Source organism: Phacochoerus africanus, chromosome 3 (assembly GCF_016906955.1).
Source record: "Phacochoerus africanus isolate WHEZ1 chromosome 3, ROS_Pafr_v1, whole genome shotgun sequence".
Taxonomy (NCBI): Eukaryota; Metazoa; Chordata; class Mammalia; order Artiodactyla; family Suidae; genus Phacochoerus; species Phacochoerus africanus.
This window is the reverse complement of record NC_062546.1, coordinates 57,862,246-57,880,599: the sequence shown is the minus strand read 5'-3', so window position 1 is coordinate 57,880,599 and position 18,354 is coordinate 57,862,246. Positions and strand designations below refer to the sequence as shown.

Sequence of the window (18,354 nt, the reverse complement as noted above, 5' to 3'; positions counted from 1 at the left end):
CCCAAAGACCACCAGAAACCGTCACCAGACCCCCTGACTCCAGCCTTGACAACTTCGAAATGATCTACGGAGGGAAAAGAATGTAGGTTCCCTAATCCTTATCAATCTTTAGTCCTGTTTTTTTGAGCTAAATCTATAAAACCCTTGTATCCCCTCTCAAGGGAGGACACAGGCCTGCTGTGGCCTCCTTTCCATAGCAAAGCAATAGAGCTGTTCTTTCAGCCTCACCCAAGACTGTCTCTGAGCCTAACTGGTGCTGGTGTACAGAGGCTGGGTTTCAGCTATAAGATTAAACTACTAAGCAGAAGGTACTGTCTAGCCCACCTCTTAAAACATCTATGAAACTCCCACTTTTTAAGAACTCTCTACTCACCTATATAACCGCCATTTGAACTGAAACGTTCATTTAGTGTAAGACTAAACAGTCCCTGAAAAGAAAACAAAGCATTGAAGTCAGAAACCTCAATCTTCCTGTCTAAGGCCCTCTCACTCTGCTATAATTTATACTGTTACATCAGGGCGTGGATTGGGGAACGAGGTGGGGGTGCAAAGATAAATCAAAACCATGATCCTATCACCTTGTTTTTTTTCTCTTCTCTTCTTTTTACAGCTGTCTCTGTGGCATATGGAAGTTCCCAGGCTAGGGACTGAACTGGAGCTGCAGCTGAGACCTATGCCACATCAACGCCAGATCCAAGCCACATCTGCAACCTACTGAGCAAGGCCGGGGATTGAACCCACATTCTCATGGATACTAGTTGGGTTTGTAAGGGACAGTAAGTTGTATTCTTCTTTTTTCTTTTTTTTAGGGCATATGGAAGTTCCCAGGCTAGGGGTTGAATTGGAGCTACAGCTGCCAGCCTATACCACAGCCATAGCAACACAGGATCCGAGCCACATCTTCACCACAGCGCACGGCAACACCGAATCCTTAACCCACTGAGCGAGGCCAGAGATCGAACATACATCCTCATGGATACTAGTTGGGTTTGTAAACCTCTAAGCCACGAAGGGAACTCGAGTAAGTTGGATTCTTAACCTGCGGAGTCACAATGGGAACTCCCCTATCACTTCCTATTAACAGAGCTTTTTTAGAAGTTCAAAGCATTTTCATATTAGTGCGTGAGTAAGTAGGTGGGATGTTCTTGGTCAAGTGCAGAGATGTGATGCCTAACTCGCCTGAGGGGCAGACCCATGACCAGATTCTGGATTTACACTCCCAGTCCCTGATACCCAGAGGTGTGATTTATCTCCAGCAGAGGCTCATAAACCTTCATTTCCTTCCTACTCTTCTCTACCACAGGAATTCACACCTATGAAGCAAGGTGACAAGAAGTATAATGGGATGAACTGGGGCTTCATATTCTTTTCAGGTCCTCATTTCCTTAGACTTCACCTCTCTCAGAGAGCTACCTGTAAAATTATGTAAGAAGAGATTCCTTACTGGTTTGAATCCTGTCATCACGCCCACATAGCCAGCAAAACTTGCCGCCTTGAAGACAGTTTTATTGTTTCTTTGGAAGTTCAAATTCACTGTTAAAGGTTTTAGTTGCTCAGTTACGACCCAGGTATTGTTATTTATATTCCACCTACAAAAGACAAATTTCAGGGACATTTAAGAACAATGGTAATATAATAATGATGGTCAAACATTAGAGGAGGTGTGCTTTATCGCCCTAATCCCAAATGTTCAGTCCTCGAAAGGATGTTTTTCAACACGGGTGGTTTCATGCTCCATTTCCCACACGATAAAACTAAGGCTCAGAGAAGTTAAGTAACTTCCGACAGAACACAGCCTAGAAATAGCAAACCCCAGATTATATTTAGGTCTTTAATTTTATAAAGTCCTGTTATATTTTTTCCAGGAAGGTCAGGAAGACACAGAAAATAGAATGCTACTTTTCCTTCTAGGCAATAAACTAGACATACATGGAGGACCTTCGAGCATACTCCAGGCTTCTGTTCACTGGGTGCAACTCAGCAACAAACTCTCATCTCCAAAACTAAGGAATCTAGGATCTTCACTTCTGGTCATATTCTGGGAATGATCTGGGACTTACTTTTCATCAATGAAATACAATCTACTCTTCTCAAGGGCTGATACACACCACATTCTCTGCTTACCCAAGCAATAGTCCGAAATCCATGTTTCGCCCATGTAGCAGATGACCTAATTGAAAGTAAGCAGAAGAGACAGGTATCATAATGATGACAGCGTAACTGATTCTAAATCAAATCTGGACACTTTCTGGTTAATGATATTCACAAAGGCGCAATCCAACCATAAGACTTTAGCAGCACCTGGTATCACAACCCTTCACAAGATCAAACTGCTGTCCCTGTTACACAGGCAGATTCCCCAACAACACCTGAGAGCACAGGGTTCCAGGTAAGAATATGGGAAAGGGATGGGGGTCTTTTTGGGGTTCACTCTGACAAGGTCCTACCCAGAACAGCTATCTCAGCCTCACCTAATGTGACTTACCAACATGCTGCCCTCAAGAATTTTCACCTATAGCTATACCCAAAGTACAGGTCAAAAGGAAGAGTGAATCAGGGTAAATCATCCCATGCCTTGTACTCTAGGGGCCTGTCAGGAAAAACATGGGGAAGTGAAGCTTGTCTTCCTTGGCTGGGAAATTATGGGGGAAAATTTGTCCTGTCCCGTGAGTACTTCCATCGAAGCATAAACATGCGTATCAGCAGACTACAAGGAAGAGCAAGAATGTTTATAGTGCTGAAACACTACCTCCAAGAGTTTTGCAAACCTGTATTAAACTTCAATAGGCAAAACAGTGGTTTTAAATAATCTTCAATGCACTTTCGAAAACTTACCAAGGACTCTAAAACTGGATGCAACAGGCATATGGTATGTGCATACTGAGCCTGTGTTTTACAAGTTATCACTGCATTTATTTAAAGATTTTTCTTTTACTTCATACCTTGCACTGCCCATCCTCCCTCAGCACACATTTATTTACCTCCTTTATCTTCTGTTATTATTGAAGTACAAATGGTAAAAAATTCATAGAAAATATTGTAGGAAATAATCTCTCCTGCAAGAAAAGACAGGATATTTTTTGGTCAATATACAGAACCAAGACATTGTTAGAAAATTCTTTTTTAAGAAAAGGTTTTACTATCATCACCGTGAGAGTTTTTGCGTGGGCAAACTTAAGTGTCTGCAGACAGTGTGAATGAGCCTGAGGACCTGGTGGAGTGGAGGTATCTCAGCCTGTGCTCTCTGCAGACTCAACACAAGTCCCTAGAGAGGGAGCTATCGGGCAACTTGAACATCTGGGCATGTTGGAATTATATTACAACATAATGTCCACATTTTTTGCCAGTATGTTTTTAGTTTTCTTTGTAGGGCTCAAATACGATAATTTAATATATCTGGCTTTTGGGTGAATGCTGAAAATGTATTTTACCCAGCAAGAGTATGACTAATATTTCTGAGGTGAGAAAGGAGATAAGGGACCTATTAACAGAATAAGTGCAGAGCTTATCAAGAAACTCTATTGAAAAACATTTTAATTTTTGAATAATTTTCCCAAACTGGATAATAATAATGCCATTTAGCATTTAATTTGCAGGTTAAACAACATGCTTTTTCTCAGTTCCATTTAACATGTTATGCTAAACACTTTTTCCCACCCTAATCCCATATTTCCATTTAATTTCCGTTTTTGTGAAATTCCACTCTTATTTTATGATGAATCATCTGTTAATCTTCTCAATCCATTTTTCTCTTGAGATCCTTATATGTGGTATTCATTTGTTAGAATTCTTTATATAATAAAGGAATTAAAGACACTTCTCATGTAGGCTACAAAGAAGCAAAAACAAAAAAAAAAATCTATGCACTTCTGTTGTAAATACTATTGATTTTCAGAAATTCTCAATCATCTCTTGTAAAACCAAGATATATACAGGCTACTTACAATAACTCTATTGCTTTGGCAGCTTAAAAATAAAAAGTTTGAAGTGGCAGAAAAAGTCTTTTTCATTAAATTGCTATAAATTGGAAATTTAAAGTTTAAAAACAGCTCCCAAATCCGGAGGAGATGATAGGTGATATAACAAGGAATCTGATGAATCAATGATTTGCAAGATCTTTTTCCTGAAAATAAAAAATACTGCTCGGAGAAATCAATAACCTAAACAACAGTTTAATCTCATATACCAAGTCTGTGGGTTAGAAAACTGAGTATTCTAACCCCAATGAAAATAGCAGCAGGCTCCTCTGTCAAAGTTAACAGACTGATTCTAAATTTTATATAGAAAAGGGTGTAAAATATGTAAGAGAATTTTAAATAAAAACAGAGAACTTACACTACCTAACATTAAGAGTTACTATAAAGCTTTAGTAATTGCAGTAGCACAGTACTGGTATAAGGAAAGACAAACAGACAAATGAAATTTAGTATAAAGTCCCCAAACAGAAGCAGATATTTGCAACCATGTGATTTATATCAAGGCACTACTGCAATTTACTGAGAGAAGGATAGTCTTTTTAATAAATGGTGTTGTCAACTGGACATTCCATATGGAAAAAACCTGAACCTTCATCCCTACCTCATACCATATACAAAAATTAAATCAAGATACATCATGGGCCTGTATGTAAAAAGCAAACATAAAACATATAGAAGAAAACCGAAGACTGTCTTTCGGGGTGGGCAAAGATCACTTAAGTGGGTACAAAAAGCACTGTCTATAAAAAAAAAATTTGAAAAACTGGGCTTCATTAAACTTAAGAATTTTCAGGCGTTCTCTTGTAGCTCAGTGGGTTGAGGATTCGACATTGTCACTGCCCTGGCTAGGGTTGCTGCTGTGGTGTGGGTTCAGTCCCTGGCCTGGGAACTTCCGCATGCCACGAGAGCAGCCAAAAAAAAAAAAAGAAAGAAAAAAATTAAGAATTTCTTTCTGTTCATCAAGACACCAATAAGAAAATAAAAATGCAGATTTCCCATTGCAGCTCAGTGGAAATGAACCTGACTAGTTCAATTCCTGGCCCCGCTCAGTGAGTTAAGGATCCAGCATTGCCATGAGCTGAGATGTAGGTCACAGATGCAGGTAGGATCTGGCATTGCTGTGGCTGTAGCTGTGGCGTAGGCCAGCAACTGTAGCTCCAGTTCAACCCCTAGCCTGGAAACTCCCATATGCCGCACCTGTGCCCCCAAAAAAGTAAAAATTTAAAAAAATAAAAATAAAAAGGCAAGCTACAGGCTGGGAGAGGATATTTGGAATACATATATCTGACAAAGGACTTGTATCAAACTAATAAAATGGGCATTAGATGTAACAACCACAAAGGAGGAAATGAAGGAAGGAAATATGGAAGGAAAAGGTCAATGTTCAATCTCATGAGTTATCTACAAAATGCAAATTAAACAACAATGGGTGAATATAAGACACTCAACAAAATGGCACAAATAAAAAAGACCTGACACTATCAAGAGGAGAAGCATCAAATGGAAGAAACTAAAACTCTTGTATTATGCTGTCAATGGATATAATCACTTTGGAAAATCGGTTGGCAGAGTTTACAAGGCTAAATATACACCTTTTAACCCAGTACATATCCCAGAGAAAGGAGTGCACACGCCTATCAAAGGACATGTGCAAGAATGTTCCTAATTGCTTTATGCTTAATATCCCAAACCTGGAAACAATAAATATCCTATTCATACAATAGCCTACTACTTACAATGGTAAGTGCAAGAAATCAGACACCACAGTTCATACTGTTTGGCTCCATTTATAAGAAATTTAGAAGGTAACACTAACCTCGCAGAAGTCACAACAGTGGTTATCGGGGACTCGGAAGTATCTGTGTAGGGGCAGGATGGAGCATCCTGAATTGCTGGAATTTGTTTTTGTATCTTGATCTGAGTTGATCATCATTGAATGCATGTTTGCACTTTTAAAACTCTATCGAGGAGTCCCTGTCAAGGCTCGGTGGTTAATGAACCCAACTAGTATCCATGAGGACTCAGATTCCATCCCTGGCCTCGCTCAGTGGGTTAAGGATCCAGAGTTGCCATGGGCTGTGGTGTAGATCACAGAGGAGGCTGGGATCCAGTGTTGCTATGGCTGTGGCGTAGGCCGGCAGTTGTAGCCCCAATTCTACCCCTAGCCTGGGAACCTCCACATGCCTCAGGTGCAGCCCTAAAAAGACAAAAATAAATAAGTAAACTCCTCTGAGCTGTATACTTAAGATTAGTAGACTTTACTGTATGTATACCACACCTCAAAAAAAATTTTTTAAGTACTTCATTAAATTTTTAAAAAGCTGTCAAGTGAGCTTTACCTAAAGGTATGCCAGTGACAGCTGCAATCCCCTTCATTTCCTCCTCAAAAGGTCCAGGAAAGTTGCCAAGCAGACCAGGCTGAAAAACAAATACATTAGTAATCATTCAACCAGAGTGTTGCTTTGAGATTTGGTTCTTTTACATATAATTTGTCCTAGCTACTGCTGACACAACAGATGATCAAAGTTTCTTTTTCTTTCTTTCTTTTTTTTCTTTTTTTTTTTTTTTGCCTTTTTAGGGCTGCTCCAATGGCATACGGAAGTTCGCAGGCTAGGGGTCAAATCGGAGCAGTAGCCACTGGCCCATGCCACAGCCACAGCCTCACTGAATCTGAGGCACGTCTATGCACCACACCAAATCCTTAACCAATGACCAAGGCCACGCTCAGGCCACACCAAATCCTTAACCAATGACCAAGGCCAGGGATCGAACCCGTGTCCTCATGGATACTAGTTAGATTTATTACCACTAAGCCACAAAGGGAACTTCCAAAGCTTATTTTTGAAAGCACTTTCATATCACGTATTTTTGAAATATTCTAAGTAATACCCAATATTTGGCCCCTGTAACTCTTGCTTGTGGACCCATAAACGCCTCTGTTCTCAGGTATTATGCAGAGTTTAATGATTCTCCTCTGACTGTTTTCTCCTGCCTTACATTTCACCCTATTCTCTAGAGAGGAAACTGGAATAATCCCACTTGAATGTGCTAACATGACTCACAACATAGGAACATTGCAACACGCACTTGTCTCACTCAAACTTGCCCTCTAGCCATTGGCATCACACCCTCACTACTGTTCTTCCTGACCCATGGCTTCACTTTCTGTGGTTTCAGTTACATGCGATCAACCACAACCCCAAAATATTAAATGGACAATTCCAGAAGTAAACAATTCCTAAGTTTTAAATTGCATGCTGTTCCGAGCAGCAGGATAAAATCTCATGCCATCCCCCTCAGTCCCACCTGGGAGCCTGACATCCAACTATCAACCTCGTCATGGCTGATGATCCAGGATCACCAGAAGCAGATGATCCTCCTTCTAAAGTAGCGTCAGGTGGATCACGGCCTAACAGTACGTCCCAAAGCCTATGTCATTCACCTCACTTCATCTCATCACGTAAGGGTGAGTACAGAACAGTACAGTAAGAGAGTTTAAGAGAGAAAGCACATTCACATAACTTTTATTACAGAGTACTGTAAAATTGTTCTATTTTATTACTAGTCATTAGTCTCTTACTGTGCCTAATTTAAAAATTAAATTTATCATAGGTATGTAAGTACAGAAGAAAACATAGTTACATATAGGGTTCAGGTAACTGGGGTCTTAAATGTATCTCCTGAGAATAGGGGGACTACTGTCCTATTTCCTCCCCATACTCACAGCAACAAATCTGTATTCTAGTCATTCACAAAGTATTTGTCATGGTTAACAGCTGACCTTGGGCTGAGATGCTTTACCTCATCCTTTGCTAACAATGGACAATGTGAGCAAATCCAATGGTGGACATATAAACTTTCTGGCATGATGATTTGATTGATATACACCATAAAATGATTACAATAGGAGTTCCTGTCGTGGCGCAGTGGTTGACGAATCTGACTGGGAACTATGAGGTTGCAGGTTTGGTACCTGCCCTTGCTCAATGGGTTAACGATTCGGCATTGCCGTGAGCTGTGGTGTAGGTCGCAGATGCGGCTCAGATCCCGCGTTGCTGTGGCTCTGGTGTAGGCCGGTGGCTACAGCTCCAATTCGACCCCTGGCCTGGGAACCTCCATGTGCCGTGGGAGCGGCCCAAAGAAATAGCAAAAAGACAAAAAAAAAAAAAGATTACAATAATAACCATGCATCATCTCATAAAATACAACGTAAGAGAAAAAGATTGTCCCTTGTGATGAGAACTCTTAGGATTTACTCTCTCAACAGCTTTCCTATGTAACATAACAGCAGTGTTAACTACATTTATCATGCGATAGATTACATCCCAGGTACCTATTTACTTTGTAACTGAAGATAGTATCTTTTGACCACCTCCATCCAATTCCCCCCTCCCCTACTTCCCACCTCCACAAATCTGTTCTCTTTTTCCATGAGTCTGTTTGTTTTGAGGTATAGGTGACCTACAACCCTGTGTCAGTTCCTGGTACATAACAGTGATTCATTTAAAACCTATCGCTGGCATTCACGATTCATTTAAAAATTATCACTGGAGTAAGTCTAGTTACCATGTGTCACCATACAAAGTTGTTACATTATTAACACTTTCCCCACACTGTGCATTTCACATGTGACTCATTTATTTTGTAACTATAAGTTTGAACCTCTTAATCTTCCTCACCTGTTACTTTCCTTCCCGCAGGCCCTCTCCAATGGCAACTACCTGTTTATCCTCTGTATATATGACTCTGTTTCTGTTTTGTTTGTTCATTTGTTTTTTTAAATTCCACATATAAGTGAATTCACATGGTATCTGCCTTTCTCTGACTTATTTCACTTAACATAATACCCTTCAGATCCTTCCATATTGTCATAAATGGCAGGATTCCATTCTTTTTTATGGGTTTTATTCCAGTGTGTGTATATACAGACCACGTCTTTATCCATTCATATATACTTTTATTCTAAACTGCAACTATTCACCAACAATGGGATCAAGATTTAAACTCATAGCCTCTTGCTAAGATAATGCGTTTAAAATTCACAAGTTGCATTATTCATGAACTTGATTATTTAATGTAATATAATCTAACTGCATCATTTCACACCCCCCCCCAAGGAATTCAAAGCATTGCACAAGTGGAACATACCTGCCAATTTAACAAACAAAAACGACTTACTGAACATTTATTAACCATGTTTTACAGCCATGCACTGGGCTTTACATACAGTAAGTCATTTAATCCTCATAAACAACACAGGAAATATATATTATTAGTAAATTTTCCCTGATAAGAAATCTCATCAAGGAGTTCCCATCGTGGGGCAGTGGGAATGAATCCGACTAGCATCCATGAGGATGCAGGTTTGATCCCTGGCCTCACTCAGTGAGTCAGGGATCTGGCATTGCCATGAGCTGTGGTATAGGCCATAGACGCCGCTTGGATTCCACGTTGCTGTGGCTGTGGGGTAGGATGACAGCTGTAGCTCTAATTTGACCCTTAGCCTGGGAACTTCCATATACCGCAGGTGCAGCCCTCAAAAGCCAAAAAAAAAAAAAAAGGAAAAGAAACTTGTCAAAGGATACGCAGCTAGTACACGACTGATCTAACCATAAAATCGAATGCTTAAAGAATAAACAAAACTCCAAATGCCTGATGGCAAAGCCTGAGCACCTAAACCACCTGCTGCCCACGCCACTGACATGATGGTTGGGGGATTAGGGTACACAGGGGCTTCTACTGCTGCTCCTGCTAATGTCTGTATCTGGGGGAAGTCTGGTTAGTAGGAGCATAAAGGATAGCCTTCATCAAAGGCTCTGAGAGCACTGGCAGATCCAAGTGCCATAGGGATGGTATGCCCCGAATGGCCAGCCTCTATCTAGGACAGTGATTCTCAACCGGGGATGGCAGTCCCTCCAGGGGAGCTTCAGTGATGTCTAGAGATATATGTGGTTGTCACAGTGAAGGGGTGCTATTGGTATCCAGAGGGTGCTATACATTCCACACAGCAGATAATGCCCAAAACAAAAACATTATCCAAATGACATTAGTGTGAAGTTAAAACATCTGCCCTCAGGCCTTGGAGTCCTCCCTAATCTCTCACATCCTGCAAGCCAGTGAGAGGCCCAAAGCAAAAACTGAAAGAGGGTGATGAGGATCTCTCTGGAGGCTCTAGGGACCAGACCCTAGATTTTCTAGTGGTTTCACTTAAATCAAAAAAGGCTCTGAGAATGGGAATCTTCTTGCATGACCAGGAGGAAAATGAAACGGTTTGGTAAATGAACAGTCACAAGAAATACACAACCCAAGTGAGTTTCAATGCAGCTACTAAGGGACAGGGATGAGCTGAACTTCTCATTTGGTCAAAATATCTAGAACATCTCTCAATGTCCTGAGATACTCAGGCAAAGTACTTAAGGAAGACACCAAATTTTGGAGTTCCCATCCTGGCGCAGTGGTTAACGAATCTGACTAGGAACCCTGAGGTTTCGGGTTCGATCCCTGGCCTTGCTCAGTGGGTTAAGGATCTGGAGTTGCCGTGAGCTGTGGTGTAAGTCACAGATGAGGCTCAGATCCTGCAATGCTGTGGCTCTGAAGTAGGCTGGCACCTACAGCTCTGATGAGACCCCTAGCCTAAGAACCTCCCTATGCTGTGGGAAGCAGCCCTAGAAAAGGCAAAAAGACAAAAAAAAAAAAAAGAAAGAAAGACACCAAATTTTCAATAGTGAACTGGCAAACCTAAGTATATGTAACAGAAGGAAATGCTGCACTTTCAGACGAAATATGGGTATTTGCCCATTGCTCTACAAAACAGTTCATACTTTTTTTTTTGGCCACACTCGCAGTATATGGAAGTTCCCAGGCCAGGGATTAAACCTGTGCCACAGCAGCAACCCAAGTTGCTACAGTGAGAATGCCAGATCCTTAACCTCCTGTGCCACAAGAGAGAAGTCCAACAGTTCAAACTTTTACGAAACATTAAAGAACAGCTAATTGCCAAAATCTGCCATGCAATTTCATGTCCTGTTACTGTAATATTACCAAGCTCCAGAATTTTAAGACCCTCTAAAGTTTTGACAGTGGTCTAGGATAAAAGCAAACTTGTTCAAGCTCTTCAGAAGAAGTTGTCAAATTATGCCTTTGAATAAATACCAGAGCCTTTGCTGAACTCTTGTGTGTATATGTGGACATGCGTGTGTTTAAAATTTATTATGAGAGGGAGTCCCCTGGTGACTCAGTGAGTTAAGGATCTGGTGTTGTCACTGCAGCGGCTTGGGTCACTGTTGTGGCCCAGGTTCCATCCCTGGCCTGGGAAGCGAAAAACCAATTTACTGTGAAAAATACTATTTCTTACCAATTTCTGATCCACTATCTCCAGAATTTTTCCACTTGGCACAAATGCATTTACCATATTCTTCAGGGAATTCACTATAACTTTTAGCTGAAAAATAAATTAAAAAATTAGTTAAGAGACATAAGGAAGTGTTGACATTTAGAATTAATACTAGTATAAAGAAAATAGCTAAAAGAGCCTCCTTGCCTGCCTGCTTGTATCTTTCAAAAGAATTCTATCTTAATAAATCTATCTCTTGCCTAAAAAAAAAAAAAGGAAAACAAAGACTTTTTGACTTACCAATACATAAATTAAAAAAAGAGTACTATCTGAAAATATGTATGTAGGAGTTCCCATCGTAACGCAGTGGAAATGAATCCGACTAGGAACCATGAGGTTTTGGATTTGATCCCTGGCCTCGCCCAGTGGGTTAAGGATCTGGCGTTGCCATGAGCTGTGGCGTAGGTGGGCAGCTATAGCTCTGATTAGACCCCTACCCTGGGAACCTCCATAGGCTGTTGGTACAGCCCTAAAAAGAAAAAAAAAAAAAAAGAAAAAGAAAATATATATGTAAACACAATATTCTTTAATATGACATTTGATTTTAACTATTCAGATGATGGTAGATTATGCGAGATAAAGACACAAAGATAAAGGCTATTAACAAGAGCAAAAAGCTACAGAAAAATGACATCTTTTCCTCTAGAATCATTTATCACAAATGGCAGAAAAACCTGGAAAGCAGAGTCTTAAAATATTTGGTAGATAATTTTATGAAGTATTCCTTTAAACACAATTATATTCAGGAAAGTCAGAAAGAGAAGATTTAAACATCATAGCATACCGCTGGTGTCTTGTCAACCATCAATTCATGCCATCTTTTGTACGGTGGCAAATCCAGATTTATGGTGTACCACGGAACTGGACCTCTATAGCTGTAATGAGAAGTGTGCCATCTTGAAATTATTAAAAGCAGTTTTCTGGTGATGGTTACATATATATGGATATGTTAGAGACATATTCTTAATAACAATATAGAATTTGATACTCAAAAAAATTTGCACAAAAGCTCATTTTCCACCCAGGGCATCTGCCCTATCTTGTACATAAAATCATAAGTCATTTTACAAATCACAGAATAGAATTATTACACAATCTGGAAGGTTCATGTGAACTGGTGATAGGTAAAATAATCAATTTTGGCTCAAGAGCTATATGTAACCTGAATATCACTGCTAGATGCTAGAAAATATCTGCCTTTTTCTTTCATTCTTTTTTTCTTTTTTGGTCTTTTTAGGGCTGCACCCATGGCATATAGAGGTTCCCAGGTGAGGGGTCGAATTGGAGCTGCAGCTGTCGGCCTATACCACAGCCACAGCAACACAGGATCCAAGCCACATCTGCAAACTATACCACAACTCATGGCAACACCAGATCCTTAACCCACTGAGCAAGGCCAGGGATTGAACCTGCATCCTCATGGATGCTAGTTAGATTCATTTCCACTCAGCTATGACAGTAACTCCATTTTTCCCTCCACAATCTCTGAAAAAACTTAGTCAATGCTTTGGGCACTTCTCCAGTTGGATTTCCAGCCTCAGAATTCTCTCTGAGACAGTCTAACACTACTGTCAAATCACTGTCTCTGGTATTGGCTTCAGTAAGGTCACCTTTTAAGCCCCCCAAGTGGCAACATACTGTTAGTTTCCCATGATTGGCTTCAAGAACCTTTACTACTCCCTTAGCCATTCTATTTTTCCCCCATACCTCCTCTCTTCTCATTCTAAATCCAAGCCCAAACACAGCTGGATCATCCTCCACTGCCCCACTCTTCAGTTGATATACAGCAATTTCTACTATGAGGATGTAGCAATGTCCACTCCCTTATCAGTGGAGGTGGGCCCTATTTTTGGAGGATAAACCCTACAACTATTCTCTGTCACTATGGCACTTGTTCCTGAAGTGAAAAAGCCTCCAAGGGTGTGCCATTCAGTGGCTTCTCAGTTTAAAACTGCCTGAAAATAGCCAGCATTTGCTCCCTCCTTGCTCTGCTCCTGAGAAGCAGGAGGTACACTCTGGCATGTGCTATAATGTCACCAGGCTCTTAAATTGTTATCCAGGCTAAAGTCTATAATGGGGAAGAGTTAACTGGGGATAGGTTAGTTTCCAAAAGTCAAGAATTGGGGTCCTATTTAATACTCCTATAGTCATGAATAATTACTTGATGCTCTAAATAATGCCTCTGAGCTTGAGGTCTGGGTGTATACATAAGGTTTTATGAAATTGTTAACCAGCAGCCATTCATGTTGAGACTTAAAAGAAGAGCACATAGAATTCTGGAAATACGCATTTAAACCAAATCACAAGACTGGATTTTGTTTCTCTCAAAGCACTTCCATTTTCTTAGTCGCGGATGTCTGTATTAAATACTATAATACTTAAATCCCAGGACAAAGCTTTACACAAAACAAATGAATTCAGCTTCTGACTAGTCATAATTTCACACGCAAAATTCTGCCCTACGATTCAACAAATAATTATTGTTCCTCCTGTTACAGGCAGATGTGACCACCCTTCCCCACCAGTGTGCATTTGGATTTCAACGTCTAGCAGCAGTGATCAATCGGTGGCCTGCTGGAGCCATGCACGTTGGTGGCACTGTACTAAGATATGGGTTCTACCTGTGAACTCCGATCAGCAGCTTCTTCCCTCACAACATCCAACAAAACCCAAATCATGCCCCTGTTATCCGCCCTAAACTCCTGATTCTTTTTCAGTCTCTGACTTCACAGAACAAATGGAGAGGAGACAAACTCCTTAGCAGGGAGTTACAATTAAGTGGGGATGGGAAGACTCCAGGAGCCACTCTACATCAGAATTCTTTGACAGAACTGTTATCAGTCTGATTAACAAAGTTATGTGAATAGCTAAAGCTTACTGTGACTTTAGCTAACCATCATCCCACGTTTCACTTCTCATTCAACATTTTTCTAAATATTTCAATGTTTAACATTTGCACCTCAATTTCCTAGAGAAATAAAGAATATTTACCCTCTGAAGGCAGTGAGGATCTCAGAAAATATGCAGAAAATACTTAGTAGCATCAGTATTCAATCAATAGTGATAGAACAGAGTATGTCCCTACTTTACTACAAACAATAAACACCATGAAATTATTTTTGAGACTCAGCATTTCCTGTGTCCAGGTCATCATAATAAATTAATTAATCACTGACTGAACCCACCTGGCTGCCCAGGTAGCTTGGAAACTGGTCCAAGTGACACAACACACACACAAATAAGTCAGGAGATGCTAAGCACCAGTGGGCAGTAGAAAATAAATGCTAATGGGATTCTGATGGATCCAGGGGTGCCCTGGCCATCAGTCCCTTGATCTCCAGTCCTGATTTGACTGGTCAGGCTAGATAAACAGGTGTTTCTCTACTCCCTCACAAGTGTACAGGCACACCTCCAGTATCTATGCACTTCCTGCCAAATATTTGCTTCTTTCAGAAAGGTGCATAAATTCAAAGAATTAAGTTTATGACAACTTCACTGTTTCTGTGACAGAGGTTATTTAGAATACATAATTCAGACAAATGCAGCACAATATACATATTTGAAGGGCCTCAAAAACCTCAATGTCATCTTGATATTACTGGTTAAAGTTGTACATACTCTGCCCTTCCTTCCTTGCAGCAGGGTACTTTGAGCAAGAACAAAGAACAGGGGAAGGAAGATTAGCCTTCCTGACACCTCTTCCTTCTCTTCCACATTCTGTACCCTCTGGGCCAGTGAGCTAGTCTTATGTCTTTCCCATAGTCCTATTTAAGCACAAAGGATTTGAAAAAGCCAAAATCCTAAACTAAAAGCATTAATGGTAAACATACCAAAAGATGATACTTGCCCTTCCTTTATGTTTTCCAATCCTGTTGTCTTCAATAGCATGTCTTCAACATGGCAGGGTTTATTTTTTGAATGTTTAACATGAGGCCCTACCCTTTTTTGCTTCAGTATGATTGGGTAATTTATACTGATGCACTACAGAGTATCACAGGTCAGTTCTGCCATTTGTCAGCATGAGAAATATACTCAGGGGTAGAGAAGAATTTAGTGGAGAATCAAAACATTTTTTCCTATGATTTTGATAGGTTAGAAATGGCTTTTTTTTTTTTTTTTTTTTTGCTTTTTAGGGCCACATCTGCAGCATATGGAAGTTCCCAGGGGTTTTCATCATGGGATACTTTCATATTTGCCCAAGGTCTTAGCCAAATGCATAATACACAAACCTGAGAGAAAAGTTCTGTCTCAGGATAGAAGACATGGCTTAAGATTTTATTTACTGTCATTATTTTTATGTGATCATTACAAGAAGAAAACTCTCCTCAAAGGAAAGACTGGGTTTTGATCATGTAATGTTTACTCACGTTGGTCCAGAGGGAGGATAGGTTGATTTTCTGCAGTCTTCTGTCCACTAAGAAAAGGAAGAGAAAAATGTCAGGAAACTACAAAATGAGTAGGCAATCTGAAAAAAGTTAAGTTTGTGAAGATAAAATCAAGTATGATTTGGCCTTTTGACTGTTTCAATGACCCCCCCCCCCCAATTTTTTTCCTTCCCTTCTTTTTAGGGTTGCACTTGTGGAACATATGGAAGTTCTAGCCTAGGGGTTGAGTCCAGGCTGCAGCTGCAGCCTACCCCACAGTCACAGCAACAGCAGATCCAAGCCACATCTGTGACCTACACTGCAGCTTATGGCAATGCCAGATCCTTGACCCACTGAGCAAGGCTAGGGATCGAACCCACAACCTCACAGAGACAATGTCGGGTCCTTAACACACAAAGCCAAAATAGGAACTTCTCAATGCCTCTTAAAAGTCTTTTCCTTCCATGAAAACTTCTAAAAATCTCAACCTTAAGCGCATTTTCAGTCTCAAATTCAATATGCACTATTTGCAAATGTAATTTGGCTTTTCTACTGCAAATATACTGAATGAAGAGGAAATGTAAGGACGTAGATAGATAATGTTTATGACAAAGGAAATTACTTGATAAGATGTGATGTTATTTGAATTTATGAGCCAACTCTATTGCAAGAAATTTGCATCCCAAACTAGATTTTCAGGGCACACTGCACAGGGCCCCTCATAATCTGGCCATGAATTCCAGCCTCCTCTCCAACCACTCCCTGTACAGCTGCATGCAATCACATACTGTGCTCTCTCACCCTTTCATGCCTGTGTATGCACCTGATGTTCTATGTGCCTAGAATACCCTTTCTCTACTATGTGAACTTTGGGTCCAACTTTGAAGATCCAGTTCAAATACTGTCTTTTTTATGACGTCTTCATCTACCATTCATAGGAAACCAGACATTCTCTGCTCTATACTCTCAAAGCATTTGTACACATATCCATCACTGTACTTATGACACGGCATTGTAACTATCTGTTTGTGTCTCTCTTCACGACCAGATGCTATGTCCCTTGAGGTGTGTGCAGAGCCCCCAGTACTGAGGCCATTGCTTAGGCAATGAAAGAATGAGACTGTTTCAAGGAGCACTGCTCAAGTTTAGCAGCTAAACAGTTCTTAATATAAAATGATGAAAAAAAGTCCACACTGATTTATCATCCTTTTATTATTAGTTCAAGATGCCAAGCATGTTTCTCCTTTTCACTGAGACTCAATATTGTAGAAGTAAATATATATATATATATATATATATATATATATTGCAGCAAATTGGTATAGGTATGGAGATCATATGGGAAGCATATAAGGTAGCCTGACATTACCTGAGATTTAAGCATTAATTGTCAAAATACCACAGTACATTTCTCATATATGTACTGCTTTTCTTTGTCATTTTTGGTTGAATTCATTAAAAACAGCATCAAGCATAAACAAATTATCCCCAAAAAGTTAATCTAATCATCAGAATTTAAATTGTTTCTAAACTATTAGAATATAAAATATTAGATATTAAATAATATCAACATGACAGTTTGGTATCAAGAGGCAGTGTGAAGTCAAAGAAAGACAAATCTGATATCACCTATATGTGGAATCTTAAAAAAATGATACAAATGATGGAGCATGATAATGTGAGAAAAAAGAATGTATATGTGTATGTGTAACTGGGTCACCATGCTGTACAGTAGAAAATTGACAGAACACTGGAAACCAGCTATAATGGAAAAAAAAATAAAAATCATTATATATAAAAAAAAAACAGAAACATTCACAGATTGCAAAAACAAATTTACGGTTATCAAAAGGGAGAGGTGAGAGGAAAACTAAATTAGGAGTTTGGGATTAACATGTACACACTACTACATATAAAATGGATAATCAACAAGGATCCACTGTATAGCACAGAGAACTCTACTTAATATTCTCTAATAACCTATAGAGGAAAAGAATCTGAAAAAGAATGGACGTATGTCTATGTATAAATGAATCACTCTGGTGTACACATGAAACTAACACAACATTGTAAACCAACCATACTTCAATAAAAAAATAAGATTAAAAAATTCATGCATGAGAGTTCCCGTTGTGGCGCAGTGGTTAACGAATCTGACTAAGAACCACGAGGTTGCGGGTTCAATCCCTGCCCTTGCTCAGTGGGTTAATGATCCGGCGTTGCCGTGAGCTGTGGTGTAGGCTGCAGACGCAGCTCGGATCCTGCATTGCTGTGGCTCTGGGTAGGCTGGCAGCTACAGCTCCAATTGGACCCCTAGCCTGGGAACCTCCATATGCCGCAGGAGCGGCCCAAAAAAAAAAAAAAATTCATGCAAGTGAAAATCTATGAAAACAGAAGTGGTTCAAGGTTGACATAATAATAACACGACAGGTTTAAGTACTCTCCACAAAGTACCTGCCAGTCAACAATATAATAAATAACCACAAGCTTTAAACATCCTGCATTTTTACAAGTTTTGTACATTTGTCCAACTAAGCCTTTTTCTGCTCTTCACATATTTTTACATCACAGCAGATTCTACTTCAAGTTTTACTGAATTACTAAATTCAGTAATCTTTGA

The 18,354-nt window shown here is 39.9% G+C and overlaps 1 protein-coding gene across 2 annotated transcripts in view; it reads right to left on the bottom strand.

Annotated features, from left to right (window-relative positions):
• Positions 1–18,354, bottom strand: part of ASAH1 (N-acylsphingosine amidohydrolase 1) — a 37,828-nt gene that overhangs the window by 7,716 nt on the left and 11,758 nt on the right. For both annotated transcript variants that reach the window (XM_047771831.1, XM_047771832.1), the window contains exons 3-10: positions 15,738–15,784; positions 12,155–12,245; positions 11,332–11,418; positions 6,317–6,395; positions 2,982–3,056; positions 2,125–2,170; positions 1,445–1,589; positions 374–428 (exon numbers count right to left, since the gene is read on the bottom strand). In XM_047771831.1, the coding sequence (XP_047627787.1) occupies positions 374–428; positions 1,445–1,589; positions 2,125–2,170; positions 2,982–3,056; positions 6,317–6,395; positions 11,332–11,418; positions 12,155–12,245; positions 15,738–15,784 (625 nt within the window). The remainder of the gene's footprint in view (positions 1–373; positions 429–1,444; positions 1,590–2,124; positions 2,171–2,981; positions 3,057–6,316; positions 6,396–11,331; positions 11,419–12,154; positions 12,246–15,737; positions 15,785–18,354) is intronic.